General features: G+C 40.9%; 2 protein-coding genes across 6 annotated transcripts in view; one reads left to right on the top strand and one right to left on the bottom strand.

The window, feature by feature from the left end:
• Nucleotides 1-15,724, bottom strand: part of slf1 (SMC5-SMC6 complex localization factor 1) — a 31,095-nt gene extending 15,371 nt beyond the window's left edge. For 2 of the 3 annotated variants that reach the window (XM_034870963.1, XM_034870965.1), the window contains exons 1-15: nucleotides 15,401-15,724; nucleotides 14,986-15,097; nucleotides 13,722-13,800; nucleotides 13,288-13,513; nucleotides 13,026-13,179; nucleotides 11,776-11,904; nucleotides 11,553-11,618; nucleotides 10,910-11,056; nucleotides 10,057-10,226; nucleotides 9,753-9,887; nucleotides 9,166-9,319; nucleotides 8,321-8,486; nucleotides 7,829-7,977; nucleotides 6,846-6,955; nucleotides 3,384-3,463 (exon numbers count right to left, since the gene is read on the bottom strand). In XM_034870963.1, coding sequence (XP_034726854.1) covers nucleotides 3,384-3,463; nucleotides 6,846-6,955; nucleotides 7,829-7,977; nucleotides 8,321-8,486; nucleotides 9,166-9,319; nucleotides 9,753-9,887; nucleotides 10,057-10,226; nucleotides 10,910-11,056; nucleotides 11,553-11,618; nucleotides 11,776-11,904; nucleotides 13,026-13,179; nucleotides 13,288-13,513; nucleotides 13,722-13,800; nucleotides 14,986-15,096 — 1,876 coding nt within the window. In that variant the 5' untranslated portion in view covers nucleotide 15,097; nucleotides 15,401-15,724. The remainder of the gene's footprint in view (nucleotides 1-3,383; nucleotides 3,464-6,845; nucleotides 6,956-7,828; nucleotides 7,978-8,320; nucleotides 8,487-9,165; nucleotides 9,320-9,752; nucleotides 9,888-10,056; nucleotides 10,227-10,909; nucleotides 11,057-11,552; nucleotides 11,619-11,775; nucleotides 11,905-13,025; nucleotides 13,180-13,287; nucleotides 13,514-13,721; nucleotides 13,801-14,985; nucleotides 15,098-15,400) is intronic. The other variant, XM_034870964.1, reaches the window with a different exon arrangement.
• Nucleotides 15,725-15,945: 221 nt separating this feature from the next.
• kiaa0825 (KIAA0825 ortholog) overlaps nucleotides 15,946-21,404 on the top strand; it is a 118,970-nt gene continuing 113,511 nt past the window's right edge. The window contains exons 1-2 of one of the 3 annotated variants that reach the window (XM_034870953.1): nucleotides 15,946-16,361; nucleotides 20,147-20,278. In XM_034870953.1, the coding sequence (XP_034726844.1) occupies nucleotides 20,148-20,278 (131 nt within the window). In that variant the 5' untranslated portion in view covers nucleotides 15,946-16,361; nucleotide 20,147. Of the gene's footprint in view, nucleotides 16,362-20,125; nucleotides 20,279-21,404 lie in introns of all 3 variants that reach the window. The other 2 variants (XM_034870952.1, XM_034870951.1) reach the window with 2 other exon arrangements.

Below are 21,404 nucleotides of genomic sequence, written 5' to 3'. Positions count from 1 at the left end.
GGGGGGGGGGTAAGAAAGAAGAAGCAGTGGAGGAGAGAGTGAAAGGGTTTCCTGCATTTCAAAGCATTTGGGGAAATATTGGACATCCTGGATCCTATTCATTCTGAAGAATTCCTTTCTTCCTGGAGACGTCTTTGAGGATGCAGAAGACGCATTAAATGTCATCCACTGTTAGTTTAGAGGTTGACGAGTGGAGGGGAAAAAAACTGGGAAATGGAAGAATTGTTAATCAAAAATGTTCACCTTAGAAATATAATGCAAAACCTAACAAAAAGTATGCCCAGATATACTACAAATACATTTAGTGTATTATATGTCTCTACACATTTCACTTATAAATGTTGCGTGATTTTATGTAACACCATGTAGTTGACCTTGCAGCATTATAGAATAATATTTCAGTCATTGAACAGGCTGTTGAAGTTTAAAAAAGCCTAATGGAATAATGTTCAAAAGCCAATGTCAACTGAAGAGACTAGAAAGCCATTAGATACTAAATAAGTCACTTATTTGCTTTACAAATTTAAAAAAAAAACAACATTTGGAAGCGGTGAGGAGTAAGGACACACAGATAAGCTGATAAAGCATGTACTTGACTGCAACTTATTTGAAATGCTTCAAGCCAAAGTACAGCCAAACTAAAATTAGACTCATCATCCAGTACAAGAACCCGCTATTCTATACTGATATCTGATTTTCCTTCTGAAAACTTACTTAAAATACTTACAAGTTACTTAAAAGTTATTTGCAAAAGTAACGTCAAAAAGCAGACACTGGTGGCTGTCCAGGTTTAACATCAGAGACAATAATGTGGTTAATCAATGAAGCAAACCAATATTTCAAATCTAAAAATCAAAAGCACCCAAACAAAGGGTAGAGCCCAGTCCAAACTTCAGTCCCTAATGAGTAAGCTGTACAGCGTGGCACGTCAGTGTTCTACATGGGCTGCTCTGCTATTGCCGGGCTCTAAAACGCTGTGATTAAATACCCATTCCACTACACCCTATGTGTACACATCCTCGCAAATGCCAGGGCCAATCCACGCACTGTTAAATCACTTTAATGGCTCCAATTTGGACACAACGCCTCTATTATAGGGGTAATTGCATGCTCAGCATTTACAAGCACGGAAAGGATAAATCCGCCTGTCCTTTTCTATAAATCCCCAGTTTCACACTTTAATAGAAAAGTTAAATGTATGTGTTGCTCTTTATATCCCTCAGTCTGCTTGCTACACTCCTGTAAAATGTCGCTTGGCCTGTAGATCCTTGGACCGAAAAGCTGCTGGAAGCTTGTACCAATGCCATTTGTGAGGAATGTGTTAGAAAGGTATTCAGTGCCAGTTATTGCATATATTTGAAACTATTTGAAGACGACTGCTGTCGCTGGCTCTAAAAGCAACATGTTAATTCCCCCCTATCGAGATTACACTGTGCCACAAAAGAATCTACTGCCATTAACGTGACCGTGATTTTTCTAAATTCCACTGGTGAGGATTTTACTGTAGGGTACCTTAATTGAATCAGTCAAACACAACATTGGGCAGCAACAGAGCCCTTATGTGCCCACAGGAAGTAATGAGACACAAACACAAAATGTGTGTTAAATAATAGTAAGCAAATCCACTGTGGCCTCAACTAACTAACTAACTAACTAACTAACTAACTAACGTTGCTTTGGACAAAGCTGTGTGGCAAAAGTGAATAAATGTGATGTGAAAGCCAGGATCCATTTTTTTTTGACTGGGTTATGTTTTTGTTACTCTGTGGTATGAAGATATTTATTAGTGATGGCAAATAGCAGTTCAGGCGGAATGTTGTTATCGATCAGGCACAGATCCAAATCAATTTTCACTACAAAATCACCAGTTAGAAAAACAGATCATAAAATAGCTGACGGCCAATGAAATTGACATCACTGAGACAGTGTTTGCGCTGCCCAATCTGCACCACATAGACTCCTGAGGTAGTTTATGTTCCTGTCTCGGCCAACCCAACTCCACATAGTGCTGCTGAGCAAAATGGGAGTCAAGTAGTTTGGTTACAGTGGGCTTGGGCTGATTAGTACTATGTACTAATGTAAAATAATTATATTATGATAAAAAAAATACTCTTTGATAATCTATTAAAGCACTGACTTTTTACATAGCGGTTTCTCATTGCTGGATAAAGATGCCTGGAGTAGCTTTACATTCCCAAGAACAAAGAACCTAGCTTTTGAACCATGTTGTATGAATGTTGACTTAAATAATTTGTTTCAGGATGACATGAAGCTAAAAACCAAAAGTGTTTCAGCTGTAAAAAATAAATTAAATAAATAATTTTAAAAAAGACTAAAAAAAAAACATTTGACAATCTACACAAAGTATGTTTAGGCAGATTTTGATTGAAGTCTCAGCTGAGTCTCCAGAAGCAAATACGGAACTGAAAAAAACTTTGACAAAGATACTGAGGTTCCAGGAGGCGAGACAGATGCTCTAAAGCAAAAAAGTGCAGCATATAAGAAAGCAAGCTTACATATGTGGGTAAGAAAACCTGTAAGAAAAAGAGAGGATGGGAGAGAAAGAGACTGGGATGGGATGAGAGGGCGAGAGGGGAGGATGCTGTGCCGGTGGTTCATCAAAAATTAATGCCGACCGCATCGGTATAGAGATCACGTAGTGGAAAAAACAACACATGCCAACAGCCTTGAGTCTCCTGCCTCAGCTCTCCCTCCTCCACTCCCTCCACCCCTCCATCGCACCAGCACAGGGCCTTTCTGATCAGGTGGAGGGGGGGAGATATGAGCTTTGACACCTTCAGGAGTTCACACAGAGTGCCATGCCTCTAATTGCAGGAAGTTCCACCAGTGCAGCCTCTGTGTGTCTGCAGCACACTCTAATTGCTGCATTTAATACCCCTAAAATGGATCTGAGGCGCATTGTGCGTACTAATATGTGTTATTGTTTTGTGTGAGGAAGCCATTATTTCTGCCTGTGCCATTTATTTATTTATCCAATATGTTTTTTTAAAAGGTGAATAAGACATGAGGAAAAGGCAAAACAAAACAGAAAACGCAGCGTTGCATATCAATACGAATAGAACAAGTGGAGGAGGCGTAATGTGGCCCAAACTCTGCCCCGAATACACACGACGGACTGGATTATGCAGCTGAATTGCCTTTCCAGCTGACTAGATGGAAGCGGGGTCTGATGCAAATCAATCACTCTCTCCATACATTATGTGCTCTTCATTAAACTGAAAGTGATGACAGAGCTATCATGTCCCTCTTTACTGATGACCTAGTGCAGTGCATCAGTCCATTAAAAGTCTGCTCCTTGCAAATGTGCAGCTATATTGCAGCAGTGTGTGTATGTGTGTATGACCGTACTGTATATGTCTTACCTGCTGCGTTGACTCTGTTCAGACCTCTCGGGATGTTCTCTTGCTCTAGGTTTGTTTCATTCACCAGTGAACTCTGAGCACTGTATATAGACAAGGGACATGGTCAAAGGCGTTATGGGAAAATATAGAAACGTGCTGAACTTAAGTCAATAAGAGATTTCCCATGATTTACATATAGACAAGTCCAAAGTTTCAATGACTGACCATTTCAGCAGGACAGCGAGGAGAACTATCCGTACAGAAAGTGAAACGGCCATTACTGTACTGTGAAAAGTGGCATTAGCAAATTAATTCCTCGTGGCGTCGTATCATTTTATAAGAAATCTGACAATATCTGTCAAACCCCTACTGTGTTGGCCACACACACATTTTACTTCACACACCCAATCCTCCATTCCCGTCTCCAAAGCACTTTTCCTCCCACTTAACGCCTCAAACGCAGAGATGGAGGATTCGATGTGAGCAAGCACATTAGGAGGAATAACTAGTAAAAGAAAGTGAAGCCTCTTCAAAGTAGTGGCGTGCTAATAGCTGTGGGCTGTCACTAGTCCTGTGAGTGGATATGGGAGATCTGCCTGCATGAAGCCTGACAGGTGTCTGGAGTGTATACGTCTGTGCATGTGCGCGCGCCCTGCATTGAAGCGGCGTGCCATCCGTATTACAGGGAAGAGGCTTGTTCCCTGATAATTGGCTTGTTCAGAAGCCAGGAAGGAGCTCCCAGCAGTGAGGAGGAAACACACGTCCTGTCACGTTGCTTGTTATTAGCAGGGACAAGGCTGAGAAGAGACAAGATCTGTGTGTGTGTGTGTGTGTGTGTGTGTGTGCGTCTGCGTGTGTGAGAGAGTCCATAAGAGTGTCTGGTATAAGGGCGTACCACTTCTCATCTCAAACCACTCCACCCAAGTGTCCCCTGTCCATATAGGCTGGCAGCAGTTGAGGTTGCCAGTACTTGGCTTGTCTACGCCCCAGTCTCTCTTTCCCTCATGGTCTACTTTCGGAGGCCAGCCTTCTGTCAGTGGCCCAGCTATCAATTCTGGGCCTGGGGCACCGTGTGCCCTTGGAGGCCGACTCTCAAGCAACTTGTGAGAATTAATGGAAGTAAGGGGGAAGTGTATGTCGAATGCCACAGCAAGAGAAGTCTAAGCATTACATTTTTCACTTGCTTTAATTCTTCTAAAAAGGTCATGGCAAAAAAACAAAATCATTTTTATCTGTTACCATTTTTGAACTATTAGTGGAGTTGATGAACAGGCTTGTTTTAAACCCATCTGATATTGACTATATGCAGGTCTGGGTAGAAGAAATGGAGCCAAAGTAATGACAGTTAAATGGCTTGAACAAAAAAACAGCAATACACAGTGCTTGATTAAGCCAGCAGGAGAAAAATTTAGTTTAATTACAGCTTCCCTTCTGCTAACAGCACTTACTGCCACGCAGCCAGCCGGCGAGTCAAACGGCCACCTAAACAGTCGGTCAATCAGCCGGCCTGTCAGCTTGGTATGGCTTGGACGCGTGCCCTGATGCCAGCGTGTGTGTTGGTGCAGAAGAAGCACACTGGCCATCTCACACACTACAGCAGCTTCAAGTCACAGTAAAACAGCCTAATGCGTTCTAACAGCTAGAAATGAAAGATAAAAAGGGTCATGTGGCTCCTCTCAACCTTTATGACATGCTCCTGCTTGTTTTCATGAATCCAATATCAAACATCCTGCCAGGACTTCATCTTGTGTTGAACCAACAGTTTGACAGGGCAGATGAAACCGGCCTGAAACTATTGTATTAACTACAATCACGTGTGTGCTATTTCAACTCAGGCTTTAAAAAAAAAAAAGCTGTTTTCATGTCTTGTCCTGTTAAGGACTATGAATTACTGACAAGTGCTCCAACTATAAATATAGCTGATTTCTTACATACAAAATATAAATTATATTATAGAATCCTGGCAGCTCCAACTACTGAATTGTAATGGAAATGCTTCAACATAATGTGTTAATTGATTAAGAGTGTCAAAATCACTGAGAATATGTATAATATTGGGAATTACAGCATGAAAAATGAAGAAACCAGATTTCTTTTTTGGTTTTGTTTCCTTAATTCATCACAAGCTTTGTCATTTTGTTTTCATTCTTTCTTTCAGGGTCAAATGATTGTGCATGCCCTTCAGCATTTCTTTATCTCATCCACACAGATTGCATTCCTTGTTTTATTCAGTTTCTCTCTTGTCTATGTCAAAACACACTAAACCCTTGAAACTGGGGGAAAAGCATAAAGTAGAAAGAGTAGAAAGCAGTGATGGAGGGAAGAGTGGCTCGGGTCAGCGCTTGAACCAGTAGCCTTTGCACGAACCCACTCCCTGGTGGCTCCTGCCCTTCTCCAGGCCAACTACCTGCTGGCGGAACAGCAGATGTCTGATACCATGCATGGAGAGTGTGTGTACGATTGGATTCAGAGAGGGATTTAGTATGCAAGAGAAGACCAAGAGAGGTGAACAGGGGAGGGGAGGGCGGTGGGCATGAGAGCTGGTGGTCGTAAGGGAAGACACAAAGGCCTGATGGGATATCCTAGCCTGTCTATCTGTCGGCTTCCTGTCCAGATCAGACTCAGCACTGTGTGTGTGTGTGTGTCTATGAGGAAGGGGTCTAACCTCCCGTTGCACCCTTTCTGTCAGCCAGCACACACTGATAGGATCAGACCTGGGCATGACCCATCACATGCCAACTCCTCACGCTCCGTCTGACCTCCATTTGCCTCTCTCAAGCTTTTCCTCAGTCCCTCCATTCATGCATCTCTGCTCCTCATCCAACCACCCCCCCCACCCACTAACACACATACACACTCATCCTCTCTCCAGGTGTTCCTTTGTTCCTTTCACTCACATTTTTCATTGAGTTTTTACATGTTCTCCTGTTTTTGCCCTTAATTTTATAGGTGGAAACCTAACAATGGAGGCCGAGTCGACTGCTGGTTGAATAGTTCTGTTATTTTAGAAAATAATGCAGCTTTATTTGACGGGATGACAGAAAGTGGCAAGTTCAATACACAGCCTGAGACATCTGAGCAGCAACATTTATGTTGTTAAACACCCTTTTTGTTAATTTTCTAAAATCTTAAACCTTTCTTAAATGTTCCTTCAAGAAACGTTTGGGGATGCAACGAACCACAATGACAGAAAAAGGTAATGACTGAATTTAAGTTCAAGTGTTTTTTTGAGCACCTACAACACTGAGTTCCAAGAAAGAAGAGCACTACATTTATAATCATCTGCACATACCACCATTTAAAATCCCCCAACTGATTTTTGAACATAGGTACATTTACTAAAGGGTTGGTAGTTTAAAATGTATTCTAATGCAAGCCTGTTGGCCTTTGTACAGCCCCCACCTCTGCATGTATGTCCTCACATGTTCCACCTCATATACTTAAAAAAACAGCAGTACAGACGGACAGATGTGTGTAACTGACCTGGAGCCTGTCCCCTGGCTGGTGCAGCTGTGGTAGGTGGGTCTGGTCCTGAGGCTAGCACTGGTGGGACTCTGAGCTAAACTTCCAAGAGCAGGCAGGTAAGACATCACCTGTCAGAAGTCACGCAGACACAAAAGGTTAGACAGTGCCTGAACCAGTGACTTCAACTGGATGTTTGTGTGTCTTTAGGGGACTGAGGAGGCACAAAGACATCCACCGTGAGTGAGAAAGCAAGATGTTCTACTGCAAGGTAATATAATGGGTAGATCCCTTCAGCCATCTTTGTTTCTATAGCAGAGAACTGTAATATAATCTATATCAATTTTCACACTGCCATGTTAACTAATGCAAAATGTTTGAGTTTTACCGTAACACAAAAGCCCAGTGGAAAAGAAAAGATTTTTTAAATAAGTTATATAGTTATTTTATTCAATTACTTTCATATTTGCTGTGTGCTTCTCTGCAACATTGGTGTGTGTGTAATTTGATCAGAATTTAAAGATCATGGACACTCTTATTTTGCCAAAATCCCTTTAAAAGCAAAATGGACTTTTTTGCTAGTACACAAACTGAAAATGGCTGCCAACTAAACTCTTGAAAGTTATGTTTTACAAAATGTCACTGAATGTCTTCATGACTTACTGAACTAAGCAGCACATGACTGTTGTGATTCACACAAGTAAGAGGTGCATGGGTCAAATTATGACAAAGCCTGTCAATGGCAAAATGAATAAAGGACTGAAGAAAGAAATTAGGTTTCCTAATGGGAAATGTGAAGTGAGTGAATAACAAGACACACACACACACACACACACACACACACACACACACACACACACACACACACACACACACACACACACACACACACACACACACACACACACACACACACACACACACACACACACACACACACACACACACACACACACACACACACACACACACACACACACACACACACACACACACACACACACCACTTTCTTGAGAGACAGGGGTTCATCTCCAACTGTGAATCCATTCCTGCAACAAACATTCCTGAATATAGCATCCACTATCGCCAACTTAAGTCTGGTGGAGCGAATCCTGACAGCCAGCTGTTCTGCCAGGTCCACTGGAGACACATCTACAGGACAAAACAGAGGGACAATACGTCAGATACCACACTGTCAGTGATGAGGTGACTGATCGACTTCAAATGATTAAGAGTACAAATGAATTTGGCTTGCTCAGAAGAAAAAATAATATGTTATAATGGTAATTGTTCTGCTATATAATGTGATTGCTATTACTTGTAAATTATGTTTCTCGTCTTACATTCTATTTTCTGGTGCAGTATTTCTTAAAGTACTAGCAGCTGAAAAGTGACATTGGTACTACATTATTGGACATACACACATAAATGCAGACAAAATGAAATGAAAAAGCATATGTATGGACTTTTTTTTTTCTTCCTTTTTCGTCCATACCCTGGCTGATGACAGCAAAATACTCTGCTAGGTCTTTTAGCCCCTTTTCAACCAGGCTCTGGTTGAGTTTGAAGTGCTGCTGACACCAGAACTCCACCAAAACAGACAGGAGGTCTAGCAGGGTGTCCGCCAAATGCAGCTTCTGCTTCTCATCCCTTTTAGCGTCCTTCAGTGAAGATAAACATCATCACAGTATGGGGTTAGAAAGCTCTAAGAGTAAGAGTAACTTATTTTCCTGGTCCAATCACAAATCTGACCCAACTGGCAGTTTTCTTGGGTGGTATAGTCTCGCAATCCCTTCCTCCACAACGCTGCGGAGGAGGGTCTGGCTAGTCTACACAGCATTCCGTGATGGAAAAAAAAACATGCTTTGGCTTATTGGCATTTCTTTAAACCAATCACAATCGTCATGAGTGGTGCTAAGCGCAGAGTGGAGAAACAGTGTCGCTGTAAAATGGCCTCGGGAAAGAACCTGTTTTTGTGGAACACATACACGTTCAAAGGTTAGGTTTAGTCGTGCAACAAAAACCTCAGATTAGACAGATATTCTAGCTAGTTGTCTGAGGAGCAGTGAACCACAGTCCTCATAAATCGACCGGAGTTTGAAAATTACAACACAAAAAAAGCCGGAGGTAATGGACATCCGAAAATGGACATCTGGCAGAATTTCCAGCAGTACGAGAGCAAGTGGAACGTTGTGGCATCGATATCGAGGTACTTGCTCAAAAATATCGGGATATTAGATTTTCTCCATATTGCCCAGCCTTATGTCGTGGATATAGACTACGGGTGGTATTACACATCATCCAATAAGAATAACGATGAATGAGTTGCACAGTAATTACCTCAATGAGAGCCTTTACTAAGAGCTGGAGTAGTTGTTTCACAGCTTTGGACAACAGCGTGGAGCGCTCCCACACAGTCCAGAAGGTTCCATACAGTAAAGATCCTGATGCTGAACCCTTAGAGACCCCTGTTCCCACAGGCAGCACAAAGTCCCTGAGAAAAACAGAGAAAGGCAGGAGTGGAAGTGAAGAAAGAATAGACCCTCAAATGCAACACTTTTTTATTGTAAGAACCAAAATAATACAATTAAACAATTAATTCAACATGTACTCCATATAACATGCAGTTTAGTAAGTATCAGCAACATAATGTTGATTACAGACAAGTGCAAACTGGAACATATTATAGATCTAGTTTTGTTCAAGCCTTAAATCTTAAAGATGTATTTCAACACCTTTGTGCTGCAGCACACACCAGCTAAAATAACATGATTTGTTAAGGATTTCTGGAATAGAGAACTCATTTGTGGGAAAATCCCTCCACGACTCTGTCCATGCGAGAAGGATTAGGAGCATTGTTAATGAACAGAAAGAAGAAAAAGCCCTGCCTGCCCTATCTCCCACACTGTATATTTAGAAGTTGTTACCCGGTTGTGACAGAGTGGAGTTCCCCCTGGAAGAGCTTGAGGAAAAATGCCAGGAGGTCACTATGGAAATGTAACAGTGTAGGCAGGGCCGGTCCAGGGAGTGGGTGACAGGTGACCTCACTGGACAGGCAGTAACTGAAGGAACACACACATATAAATTAAAATTTTTTATTATCAAATAATTGTCAAAAAGGCTTATTAACTACATCCTGTTGTTACTTTTAATGGGAAAAGTATCAATTTCCAACATTAAAAATGCAATTAGAATAATTAGACAAGACATCTTATGTGATATGAGGTTTACCTGATGGCCGTCTCCAGAAAAGGCCACAGGCCTGTTTTACACCGAGGACACTGCAACACCTGGGTGAAATATTTCTTCACTCCAATGGGAGCCAGCCAGGGAGGGTTGGTAATAAGTAGGCTGTACATGACCTGCCGGAAATTTCTCAGGAAGACAGACGTGGCACTACCCTGTGTCAAAATGAACAGACAACAAGTTCGACTGGTTTGGATACTTGGATGTACAGTCAAAATGTCAAATTACAGTTAAGTCCAATTACAGTGATACAAGCCAAAAAGGCAGCTACTAAAATTCTAAAAATTGGGCTGGGTAACAAACCTCGATTTTATTAGGCACCATTGGGCTTGCCTCTATAGTATTGAGTATTGAAAAATGCCTTCTCATTTAATACCAAATTTCAAAACCTAAGGAGTAAATCTAATCAGCGTCAGCGAGCCAATAAGCACAGAGCATGCTAGTACCAAGATCTAATAATGCTTGGGATTGGCAGCCAAACGTTACACATCGTAGAGGCAGGATATAAAAACTCAACATTATGCACAGAAAGGGAGCTCACGTAGTTGTGTTGTTGTATTTTGAGGTTTGACGACAGTGTGTGTCACACAAGTGTAAAGGAGCTTTAAAAAATTTGTAAAAAAGGTGTAATGTAAAAAATATATATTGTTATATATTGTATTAGATTAAAAAAAAAAATGGTATCGAAGGTACGGTATGGTTCAGGTACCTTTATCGAATTCACGGTATCAGTACTGAAGATTTTTATTGTATTTATACAGGTTATACTTTCACGCAGCCCCTGAGGCTCCTGCAGGAGCAGGTGAGAATTTGTGCTGTCTGGTTATTTCTGTCCTACCTGCTGTGCGTATTCTAGGAAGGAAACCAAGTATGCCGCTGGTGGCAGCAGGCCTGGGAACACAGCACCTCTAATTGAGTCCAAGGCTTCAATGAAGAGGCCGCACTCTATCATACTACCAACATTGCTGAAGTCTGTTTCTGTAGCCTGGAGGAATTAAAGAACAATGATGAAATGTAAGAGGTATATGGAAAAGGAGGTGAAAACATTACACTCAAAGAGATGGATGGCAAAAAGACAAGGGCAGAAGGGTAATGGAAATAGGAAGTGAATGGGCATCAAAAGTTCCTGGAGGTAATTTCTGACTGTCCGTTACTGGCAAATAGCATATGGATTCAGAATGTACAGAAGGGAAACACACAAGCACTTATAATAGCAATCTGCTGGAGATCCACTTGGGTTAGGAATGGACAGGACAGTTGAGAGTATTGTTAATAGGCCTGCCAATCAAAACTCCCAGATCAGCTGACAGGGGTGGTTAAATCGATGACCTGCGCCCTTGCTCTAGATGTCACTTTCCATTAAAATGTATGACATAAAGAAAATTGAATGACCTGATCTTCTTGTTGAAACACAGTTATTTTAGAAATGTATGGTCGTGATCAGGGGTTGGGAAGGTAGGTGGATATGTGTGCTTGTCTACCTGGGACTGGAGATGGTACGGGTCATGGTAACCCAGAAATTCAAGAAAGAACAGTCTTGGCCGGGCCTATAGCAAAATAGCCAAATAGCCAAAGTCATATCATACAACACAGGGAAAAAGGCTCATTTAAGTCAACAGAATGTAGACCAACTACTACATGATGACTAGAAACTATGCTTCAGTGCTTCTCTGCAACATGCTTTTACACACAAACATTACACACCTCCTGTTTGATGGCATATTCCATGAGGTCCGTCTCCAGTTTGGAGAAGTCCAAATCAACAAAACTGGACTTCTTTGTCTCTGCTGGATCATCATCCGTTATATTGAGGTTCATATCCACACAATTGCTCTGCTAAAGAAAAAACAGTGGACAGTTGTAGTCTTTTAAAAGAGTAACTAAACCCCAGTTTTGGCTGAAGTGGCTCTACCCTGAAAATTATAAAAGAGCCTCTGTGAAAAAAGTATCATCATACATCAGACCGGCACATACGGGTACTTCCCAAAAAACATCAAAACATTTTGATCATACGTCAATTACATAGGTTACATACATTTTGATGGAAAAACGTTTGGCAGTCTGGAAAATCCGATCATGATGAAATCAGATCATTCATTATCTTTGTAACATCAACATGCCAACAAGCTGCTGTGTGACTAGTTCTACTAACAACAACCAAAAATCAGAGTCTCAAGTTTTAGATTATAACCAGTAGAGGAAGGAAAAAGTGGCTGGTGGGTATCAAAAGGGCTCACGTAAACTCTGACGGAAGTGTCACCCAAACAGACCCTGTTCCCTCAAGTCGAATCATTCTAATGCCTGCTCAAACATTATCCATTTCATCATGTGAGAATAATAAATAAATTCCATGCTAATACAATATAATCTTGTATGGGCATGATTCAAACCACCATGTTGGTCTCAATATTCTTAAATCAAAATGTAACTCAAGGATGGGAAATTAACCAGATATGATGAAAAACCACGACTCACTCAATACATTAGTAGAGACCGCAGAATTTGCAACTGCTCTCCCAAACTGGCGAGCCCCCGCCATACCAAAAAAAAAGGAAGCCAAATATCACTGTTTCCGCTGTATTCATTCTGCAGTGACGCATTACTGTGAGACCATGAACAAAACAACTGTCTGTGGTTAGTTCACATGTCTGTAACAACAGCAGGACAGTGCTATCGAAAGCTGAAGCTAAAGTCAGTTGAACAGGTTAAGTGAAAGTTGTCGCCTACCGGTTACAAATAGGCTAGGTATGAACGACCCACTAACATGCTGACGGATTCTGTGTTTTTAGCCGACCTAAACCAGTTCAAACAGGTCGGTGATGCTGTTTTGTGATTGTTCTCCTGCATCTGCTCCTGGTGTTCTTCACCACTGTTAAAATAAGCTGAGAATAACATGAAGCCTGATAATCAATTAAGTATTAACCATACCTTTCACATAAATTAGTCTGACTTACCCCAAAGAGGTGCTGGACAATGTGGCTAACAGGGTAGCAAGGAGCATTGTGGTATTTGGAGTCCTCTGTGATGGGTTTAGCCATGACATGAGTAACAGAGGCATGAGAGGGTGGAGGGCAGTGGTATACCTGGGCCCTGCCTGCTTTTAGGAGCCTGGAAATAATTTAAGTAGACCTATTTAGTATCATACTCTGCAGCACTCATTCATTCATGGAAGGATTGTTGTGATTGGCGAAGAAGTATTTTTGTGTAACACCTCACCGTTTGAACATGGCCCTACGGGTGGGCTCTTGGACCATGAGGAGAACCCTCCAGCCTTGGAAGGCCCCTGTAACTCTCCCACTGGCCACCTTCTCCCTCCACTGCCTGACCGGGTAGACGGAAGACGTGGCACCTGTGGAAATGGCAACTTCATAGGGCCCCTCTGGGAGCCAGGAGCCATTCTTAACACTGTCCAGCACATAGTCTGGAGTCACAACCCACTTTCCTGGTGGTGGGTGAAAGAGAGAAATCAAACCACATGAAAGAGAGAACAGTGGTGTTTTGTTAGTCTTGGGTCTTTAAACAAGGAAAGCTAACAGTGAAGAGTGTGAAGAAGTTCAATTAAATGAGCCGTCTTAATTTATTCAGGGTGATCACATAGTCATGAGTTTCAACATCCATCATTAAAAATCATAATAATCATCATGACTGACCTGCAGCACAGGCTGCCAAAAACTTCTCGCTGGACAACACCTGAGGGATTATCAGATGTGTGATGGTGTGCTGATAGACCTAGAAGAAGATCACTGCATCAGTCTCATGACTTGTAACACGTAATAATAAATGGCCTGACCAGACCCGGGTTTTCATATGTTATAAATTAAAGATATTACTGTAGGTGGGGCTGGGTTTTATGTTTTAAATAAATACCCAAAAATCTAAATGATGCTTATTGCAAAGAACTGTGTTCCACTGTCATGTGTTGTCATGTTCTTCAAAAGAAATACAGAGCTGGTTGGATGCAATTAAAACAATTTTTACATCATAAATTTGAATTAGTGAATTCTGTTTAAAATAATATATGTTGTGATTATCATGACATAAGTTGATAAATAAGATCAAATTGTCTCCCAAGCCCACCTCTGAAAATAAGACTGTCATTATAAGACTACAACAGAAAAGGGGAAATTTAAATACCTTGTACCTTGTTTACTGTATACACACAGTAGATATGGCTCAAAACTTAAAAATAATTAATCAGTAGGTGTTTAAACATCACATAACTATCTTAAAAGTTGTAAAAACTACATTAGTACATCAGTCGTATAAAGTACAGTCTCAAGTCTCAGTGTGAACACATCTACTTGACAGGAGCTGCGTTCACTGACAGAAAGAGAAACTGCTGTCAGACAGAGGCACACCTTTTCCTGCATTTTTACCAAGAACAAAAAGACCAAGAGTGTTTTCCTACATATGGAAGTAAACTGATGACACATACAACACTGCCAGTCCATGTAAATGAATTCATGCCATAGGACAACAAAGGCTGATTGTTAACAAGACATCCAGCCTGGGACTCCTTGTAATACCTGACAGACCTAATGCAAAACTGTGGTCAGACAAGTCATTTATTCTATGGATTACTTGATTGACAGAACATCCATTAGATTTAATTGTGTTAAGTGATTGAACATGTTGCACAGCAAGTAAATGCACCTACATTTTCCGGTTCTACAAAATGCAAATACCGGCTTGTTTCTTTTCATTTAGGTTTCTTAGTTGCTGCTGGTGAGACTGGTCCAATCCTAATCGGTTCGGGTTGTAAAGGGCATTGGTTTAATTTGGTTTACACCTCATAGACTAAATAACATAATTAGATCCATCAGAATTTCTTTTTCTCCATACGTTGCAGGTCTTTGTCGAAATATTTGACAGCCTTGGTTGAAGTGCATCTGCTCCTAAATGTTCTCCACTTACTGAGCCACCAATGTATTTTCCACCCAGATGCTGGATTTTCTGGACCAAAACTCTCTTCTTATCGCGGATCTTAATCCCAGAGATCTGGAAAACGTGCGTGGAGCTCGCCATCCTGCCGAGGGAATTGAAGACGAGACAAAGTTATAGGCTCAAGTCTAACTCCATTCATTGGAGAAAATAATGCTGCAATCGACTAGATGACTTGATTGCTTTTACTGAACTAAACATAACGACAGTAACGACATAAAGACACTGATGATGCGTTCAACGCACCTTATCATACTTGTACATTCAAAACAACATATGGGTCACCTGAAACTCCCTGCTATATGACATGCTTTGAATAACCTTGCCACCTTACAGTCTTCATAGAGGCGAAAAAACTAAAAATCGACTTTGGTTCTTGTTTATTCACTAGTATTAGATTTCCAGTTGTGTTAACTACAGCTGATCGATCGACCAGGTACCGACCCTCACACCACCGATGATCTGTCTCCTCCCAGTTATGTTCGGGCGCGCCAAAACTCAGACGCTCACCCAGACATCCAATAACGTGAGCGGTGCTGTGTACCAGCAGTTGACTGCTTATTCCAAAATTATGTTCAATTCCTCAACTCCTATACGTGACGACTTTGCTCACCAGTGTTGATAAAAGGTCGATATGTGTGTTTGATCCATCAGGCGAGATCACTGCCTAACCGCCATGTGTTGACACATTCACGGCATCTAACTATTTTGGAGGGGAGACTCGTCAAATAGTAGTATTTTGTACGCAGTAGCAACGCTTAAACAACTATATCTTCGATTGAAAATACGTTACAATCTAAAAATATGAAGTGTTGTGTAACATGTCATCTAGTTATAGTCCAATTCAATTAATGTAAACAGTATGTCCGCCAATTTACAGTAACTCCCCCCCATTTGGTTTGTCACTTGGACTCTTCCAGCGAGCGGAAGTTTTCATAGAGCTACTTCCGGGTTGTTGTCACGGACGCTTTCTGTCCCCGGAAATAACGAGAACAACTGGGAATCATAACGTTTGAGCACCGATTGATTACCGGGGATGTTTGATCGACCGATAACAACAGCCTGATTCTGACAGTGAGGATGCTTATGAAACCGCACGGCTGTTAACAGAAACGGCCCAGTTAACGTGTGTGGACAGCAAAAGATCCGCTCCCCTTCACAGTGCCCAGAATTACATTAACCTATAAGTGCTGTGGAATTGTCTTGGTTTGTCGTTTTGTTATTGCTAGAAATAGCTGTCGCAGACACATCTTAGCAATATGTGGCGGCAAAGGACTCCGGTCATATTTTCCCTAACTGTAATCAATTGACATTTAAACGAGAGACGAATATAAAGGAGCTGGTAAAAGGTAAGATACACGTTATAACGTTACATATGTTGTCGCCCAAATTAACACTTAATCTATGCAGATATGTTACGCATGCGCCACATTTTGTAAAAGTTACAGATAACCTGTCCAAATGAGCAATTATGGTGAGTGTCAATTCTTTGTTGTGGAGGAAAACTGTGATCCAAATACCACAACAAGCAGGTAATACTCTGCCATAAAGTCACTCCCTCTATGATCTCTCATCTCTTTATGATTAAACACACGATTATGTTGGATACAACTGTACCAATTAAGTATTATCAAATGAGCAGTAATGCTACTAACTGATTAATCAGTTTAGTTGTATGTGAAACAAATATACCAAATGTTCGCAGGGTCCAGCTTGCCTAATTCGATTATTTACCACTTTTCTCTGTTTTTATGTTATTTTGAATTGAATAATTTTATGTTTTAGACTTGTTGGTTGGATAAAACAAGAAATTGCTTAATTTTAATTCAGTTATGATATCTATTTCATTTCATCTTTTTATATTCCAGTTACTCTGTGTGAGATGTTGCCTGTATGTTTATCTGTCTTATATGTCTGGTGAGCCAAAGTATAATGTCCACCCTGGTGGACAGTAAAAATGTTTTCTATTTAATTATTTTTCCTTGACTATTTTCTGATGCTCTATGGAGGAAATGATTGATCAGTAAATCAAGAATCTGATCTAGAAGGTCTGGCAGTTTCTTATAGTCGAACAAGGGACGTGTTGCTTAGACCTGTCAACTCTTATTTGTGTTGCTAGAAGATACTAGAAAAGACTGTTATAATGTTTTTAAAATGTTGACAAATGAGAAAAAAGTGAGATCATAATGTGTTTCTGTTATGATTAGTTGATAATTTGATAGACAGATTAAAATTGATATCAACAACAATTTTAATAATCAATAGTAAAAGTCCTGAATAAAGTTGTCTAGTATCAAGTCTTATTGTTAATTGAATAGCTGTGGACTTTAGACCACTGGTTGGACAAGACAATCAGTTAAATGAATCACTCACCAGTCCAGTATATTTCCTATTTTTCACTTTTATCTGATATTTTACAAACTACATTATTGCTCACTTATACGAGGTGTGCTATTAAGCACTGTGCATCTTTGCAGTTTATGATGAAGTGATATATTTACTTTGTACTTGACAGGCTCTTGACAGACCCTTCATCACATGTGCAGATATCAAATACAAGTAGTAAAAGCTTCATGTTCATGGGAGTTCTCCTACAGTAAATGTATGTTTAGGATAGGAGTATTTTATTTGACTGAAATCATGACAGTTGATATACAAGCTGCACAATATGGACTGCTCCAGTGTGACAATATTGTCTTTTTTTCAATATTTGTAATTGACTCATTGCTCAGGGTACTTTCGTACTGTAGAATGATGATTATTTCACAAAACAGCAATGCCAAGCAAATAATACCAGAATTAGGTCATGTATTATTCATCCCATTATTCTAGGCCAATCATTGCTCAAGTTGTTGCACTGCAATTTCTAAACAGTCTTACACAACATATTTTAAGAAGATAATATGTATACATATTTCCCTGTAGTAAAGGGGAAAAGTGAGCAATGTATTTTAAAAAGATAAGTGCATTCTAAATTGAGCGGAACTCACAGTATATGAAATCTGATGAGACTAAAGCCCATCTCTAAGCAGGCAGGACTTATTGCAAAGAAGATAATCAGTCAAAGGCAGTACAGTGTAGCAGGACCCCCCCCCCCCCCCCCTTCGGCATGCATGAGATAATTCTCAGCAGTATTGTGATCTAAGAATATGCACCTATTTAATTTATTATGTTTCCTTTACAGCAGACTGTTAACTTCAAATTTAAAATAATGTTGACTCTAACTTGACATGCTCTAAGTGGCTTTAAAGCGACGGCCTGGGGGACGCGCTGCTAAATATTTCACAAACTCATTACTGTAAATGGGCCTGTGTGTTAGCCTAGCTGTGGTAGACAGGCAGCAACGAGAGAGAGAGGACAGTGATAGGTGTGTGTGTGTGTGTGTGTGTGTGTGTATGCGCGCGTGCGTGCGTGCGTGTGACTGTGTTTCTTCCCCTGTTCTAATAGCTGTGGAGTGGATGTTTGAGGCAGGAAGCGTCGCAGCGCCTGGCCCAGTTGTCCCTGTTGCAACACTGTGAAACACACAGGGGCTCCTCCAACATCTGCTTTGTAAAGAGCTAATGACAAGACAATAGAGACTTCATGATTTAAAGTATAGTACTAATGAGGCCCTGTGTGCTGCTTGGAAAATCCTGACACATGCTCACTTAGGCTACATGTACACACTCATGCTCAAGATATGTTGGCAGGTACACACACCCAGCACACGTACAGTGTACACATTCAGACCTTCTGTCCATCTGTCTGCCTGTCTTTTATACCCTTAAAGAGGAGTATGGTGATGTAGACAGCACCAAACACAAACAGACAGTATTCAAATTCACATGCACACCCACACGTGCGCGCACACGCACGCACACACACACGCACGTGCGCACACACACACACACACACACACACACACACACACACACACACACACACACACACACAGTCTGGCTCAGCGCAAAGAATTACAATGTTGAGTATCTAATCCATGGATTTAAAATTGTATTTCCTTTCACAAATGGCTGGGTATAGACCCCATCTCAGACAGTGGCGTAGAGGGAGTGTGATGATGAGGGAAAACAGTAAGAGAGAAGAAGAGAGGGAGAAATAATAAAGGACAAGCTTAACTGGTGAGGCTGTCAGCGGAGGGAAATAATATTTGTCCAGCTGGACAGGCCTCCCTTTGTGCAGGCTAAATGAATGTTGAGCTTCCTGTCTGCCCTGTCAGGGAGAGTGGCGTAGACTGTATGCAGCAACGAAGAAGCGGAGTGCGGGGAGCTGTTTGGAGTTTGACAGGGATTATTAAAATCAGAGTAGATGACGAGGAAGGGGCGAGAGGCGGAGAGTGTGAGAAAGCCAAATTGACACAGACACTCTCCATTACCTTCCACTTGACTCACGTTGATGACAATGTTGATATGAGACCCAGCAACGCTGCACCGACGTGGGATTGGCTGCAAGCATGAGCGTTAAGCACCTTTGGGAAGGGGCGGGGGGGGTCGTCTCGCAGTTGTGGCAGCGACGTAAGGAGATGAATTGTTTATTTAAAGCCTTGACTGAAGAGCATCTCACCTCATTTTTTATTTATTTGGTCTTTTTTTTGTTTTGCTTTGTGAATTCACTGTAGTGTCAGCGAGTGGAAATGGTTAGAGGCTGAGGCTATGCATTTTAATCAGGGGTCCTCCTACTGCAAATGATTCTCTGAGGAAAGAGGAAGGGAACTGGAAGAAACCGTGTTAGTTGATGATAAGCTTCCTTTTGTTTCAGGTGTTTCAGGTAAAATTGATTTGTGACTCCTAATAAGACTCCTGTTTGAAGAAATTCCAAATTATTATAGTCCACATTGTTCACTCACACACACACACACACACACACACACACACACACACACACACACACACACACACACACACACACACACACACACACACACACACACACTTGATAGACAGCTGTGATAATACAGCACTCCAGATCTCTGTTATTTGATGTCAGCCTAAATTGTTGATTTAATCCTGACACCAGTGCTGTCTTTCTCATTATTTGGCTTCATGAACTGGTACATGTCATGTGGAGTGTTTCTAATGTTATTCAATAAGGGTTGACTTTCTCTTTCTCTCTCCGGTTCCTTTTCCCTGCAGAGCAGTATGGATTGGCCGGGGGATTTTCCTGAAGACCATGCCTTTGTGGAGCTGCTGGTTCCAGGGGTTTCCAGTGAGCTGGACTTTGAACAGTTCCTAAAAGACACAGAGGAGAAACTCAATCTCAATGCCAACAGGTCAGTCAGAGTAGCAAAAGCATCGACTTATATGTCATTCAGACACTTTTCTTTGACTTTCATTCGTCCCCTCTAACCAGTCTTCACTGGTAATTTAAACTTTAGAATGTCCAAGCCAGATTGAAATTAAATACTGTCCCAGCTGATAAAGATGCCCCAAATAAGAAGACACTGATGTGACAGCAACGTTTTTAAAGCAGTTTCTGAGGGATTATTTCCTGGAAGGGTCTTCCATTTCTTTCTGTGAGTTTCAGTTAAATTACAGGAAGCCAAGTGCAATATGATGTGTAATTCATTATGAGAACACAATAAAGTATTTCTGATTCTGATTCTGAACACTGGTAAAAATGAAATAAAAGTTAAACAGTTACTTTGACAACAAATATTACAATCTTTTTGTTTACTTTGATGGATTATTTAACTGTGGAAGTTGTTGTTCATACTGTACCAAAAATTAAGGGCTCTGATTTCTTTATGCCGACCACGTGCAAACACTAGCAGGAATCATTTTAAAGAGAGGACTAACCTGTCTGACTGACTGACAAAACACCAGTAACATTGTTTACAATGGCAGCAACATGAGCAGTGTTGCAGAAGTAGAAATCCAAAAGCTGAAAGGTCTGTTTTTTGCTTTCTCTTTCTCTCTCTGCCACTCTAACTTTCTCCTCATCATTCTACATAGTTGTATCATGTTTATCTCCTAAATGAATATGTCCAATTCAGCAATCACACTTGGAGTAACAGCCTCAGTGTGTAATTAATATATAAATAGATAGATAGATAGATAGATATATATAGATATATATAGATATATATAGATATATACAACTCACAATATTGAAACTTTTCATGTCAAATAAAGGGATTTCTTTTCAACTGAAAGAAAGCTCTAATTTCTGTCTCGTTTCCTTATTTAGGATTAAGGATTAACACAACTATCAGAAATATGCCGTGGGAAAAACTCTGATTTCCTCACCCTATACGCAGATTTCTAACCAGCCTTTTAAATGATATGCAGTTCACAGACCTATGACAGGTAAAATGCCACTGTGGCATCAGTGCGGAGGTATAAAAAGGAAAGATCATTACTGTAGCTGTGGCTTCTTGTATGTAACCTAATATCTAG

Source organism: Etheostoma cragini, chromosome 5, assembly GCF_013103735.1.
Source record: "Etheostoma cragini isolate CJK2018 chromosome 5, CSU_Ecrag_1.0, whole genome shotgun sequence".
Taxonomy (NCBI): domain Eukaryota; kingdom Metazoa; phylum Chordata; class Actinopteri; order Perciformes; family Percidae; genus Etheostoma; species Etheostoma cragini.
The sequence above is the reverse complement of the archived record's forward strand: the minus strand, read 5'-3'. Positions and strand labels throughout refer to the sequence as shown.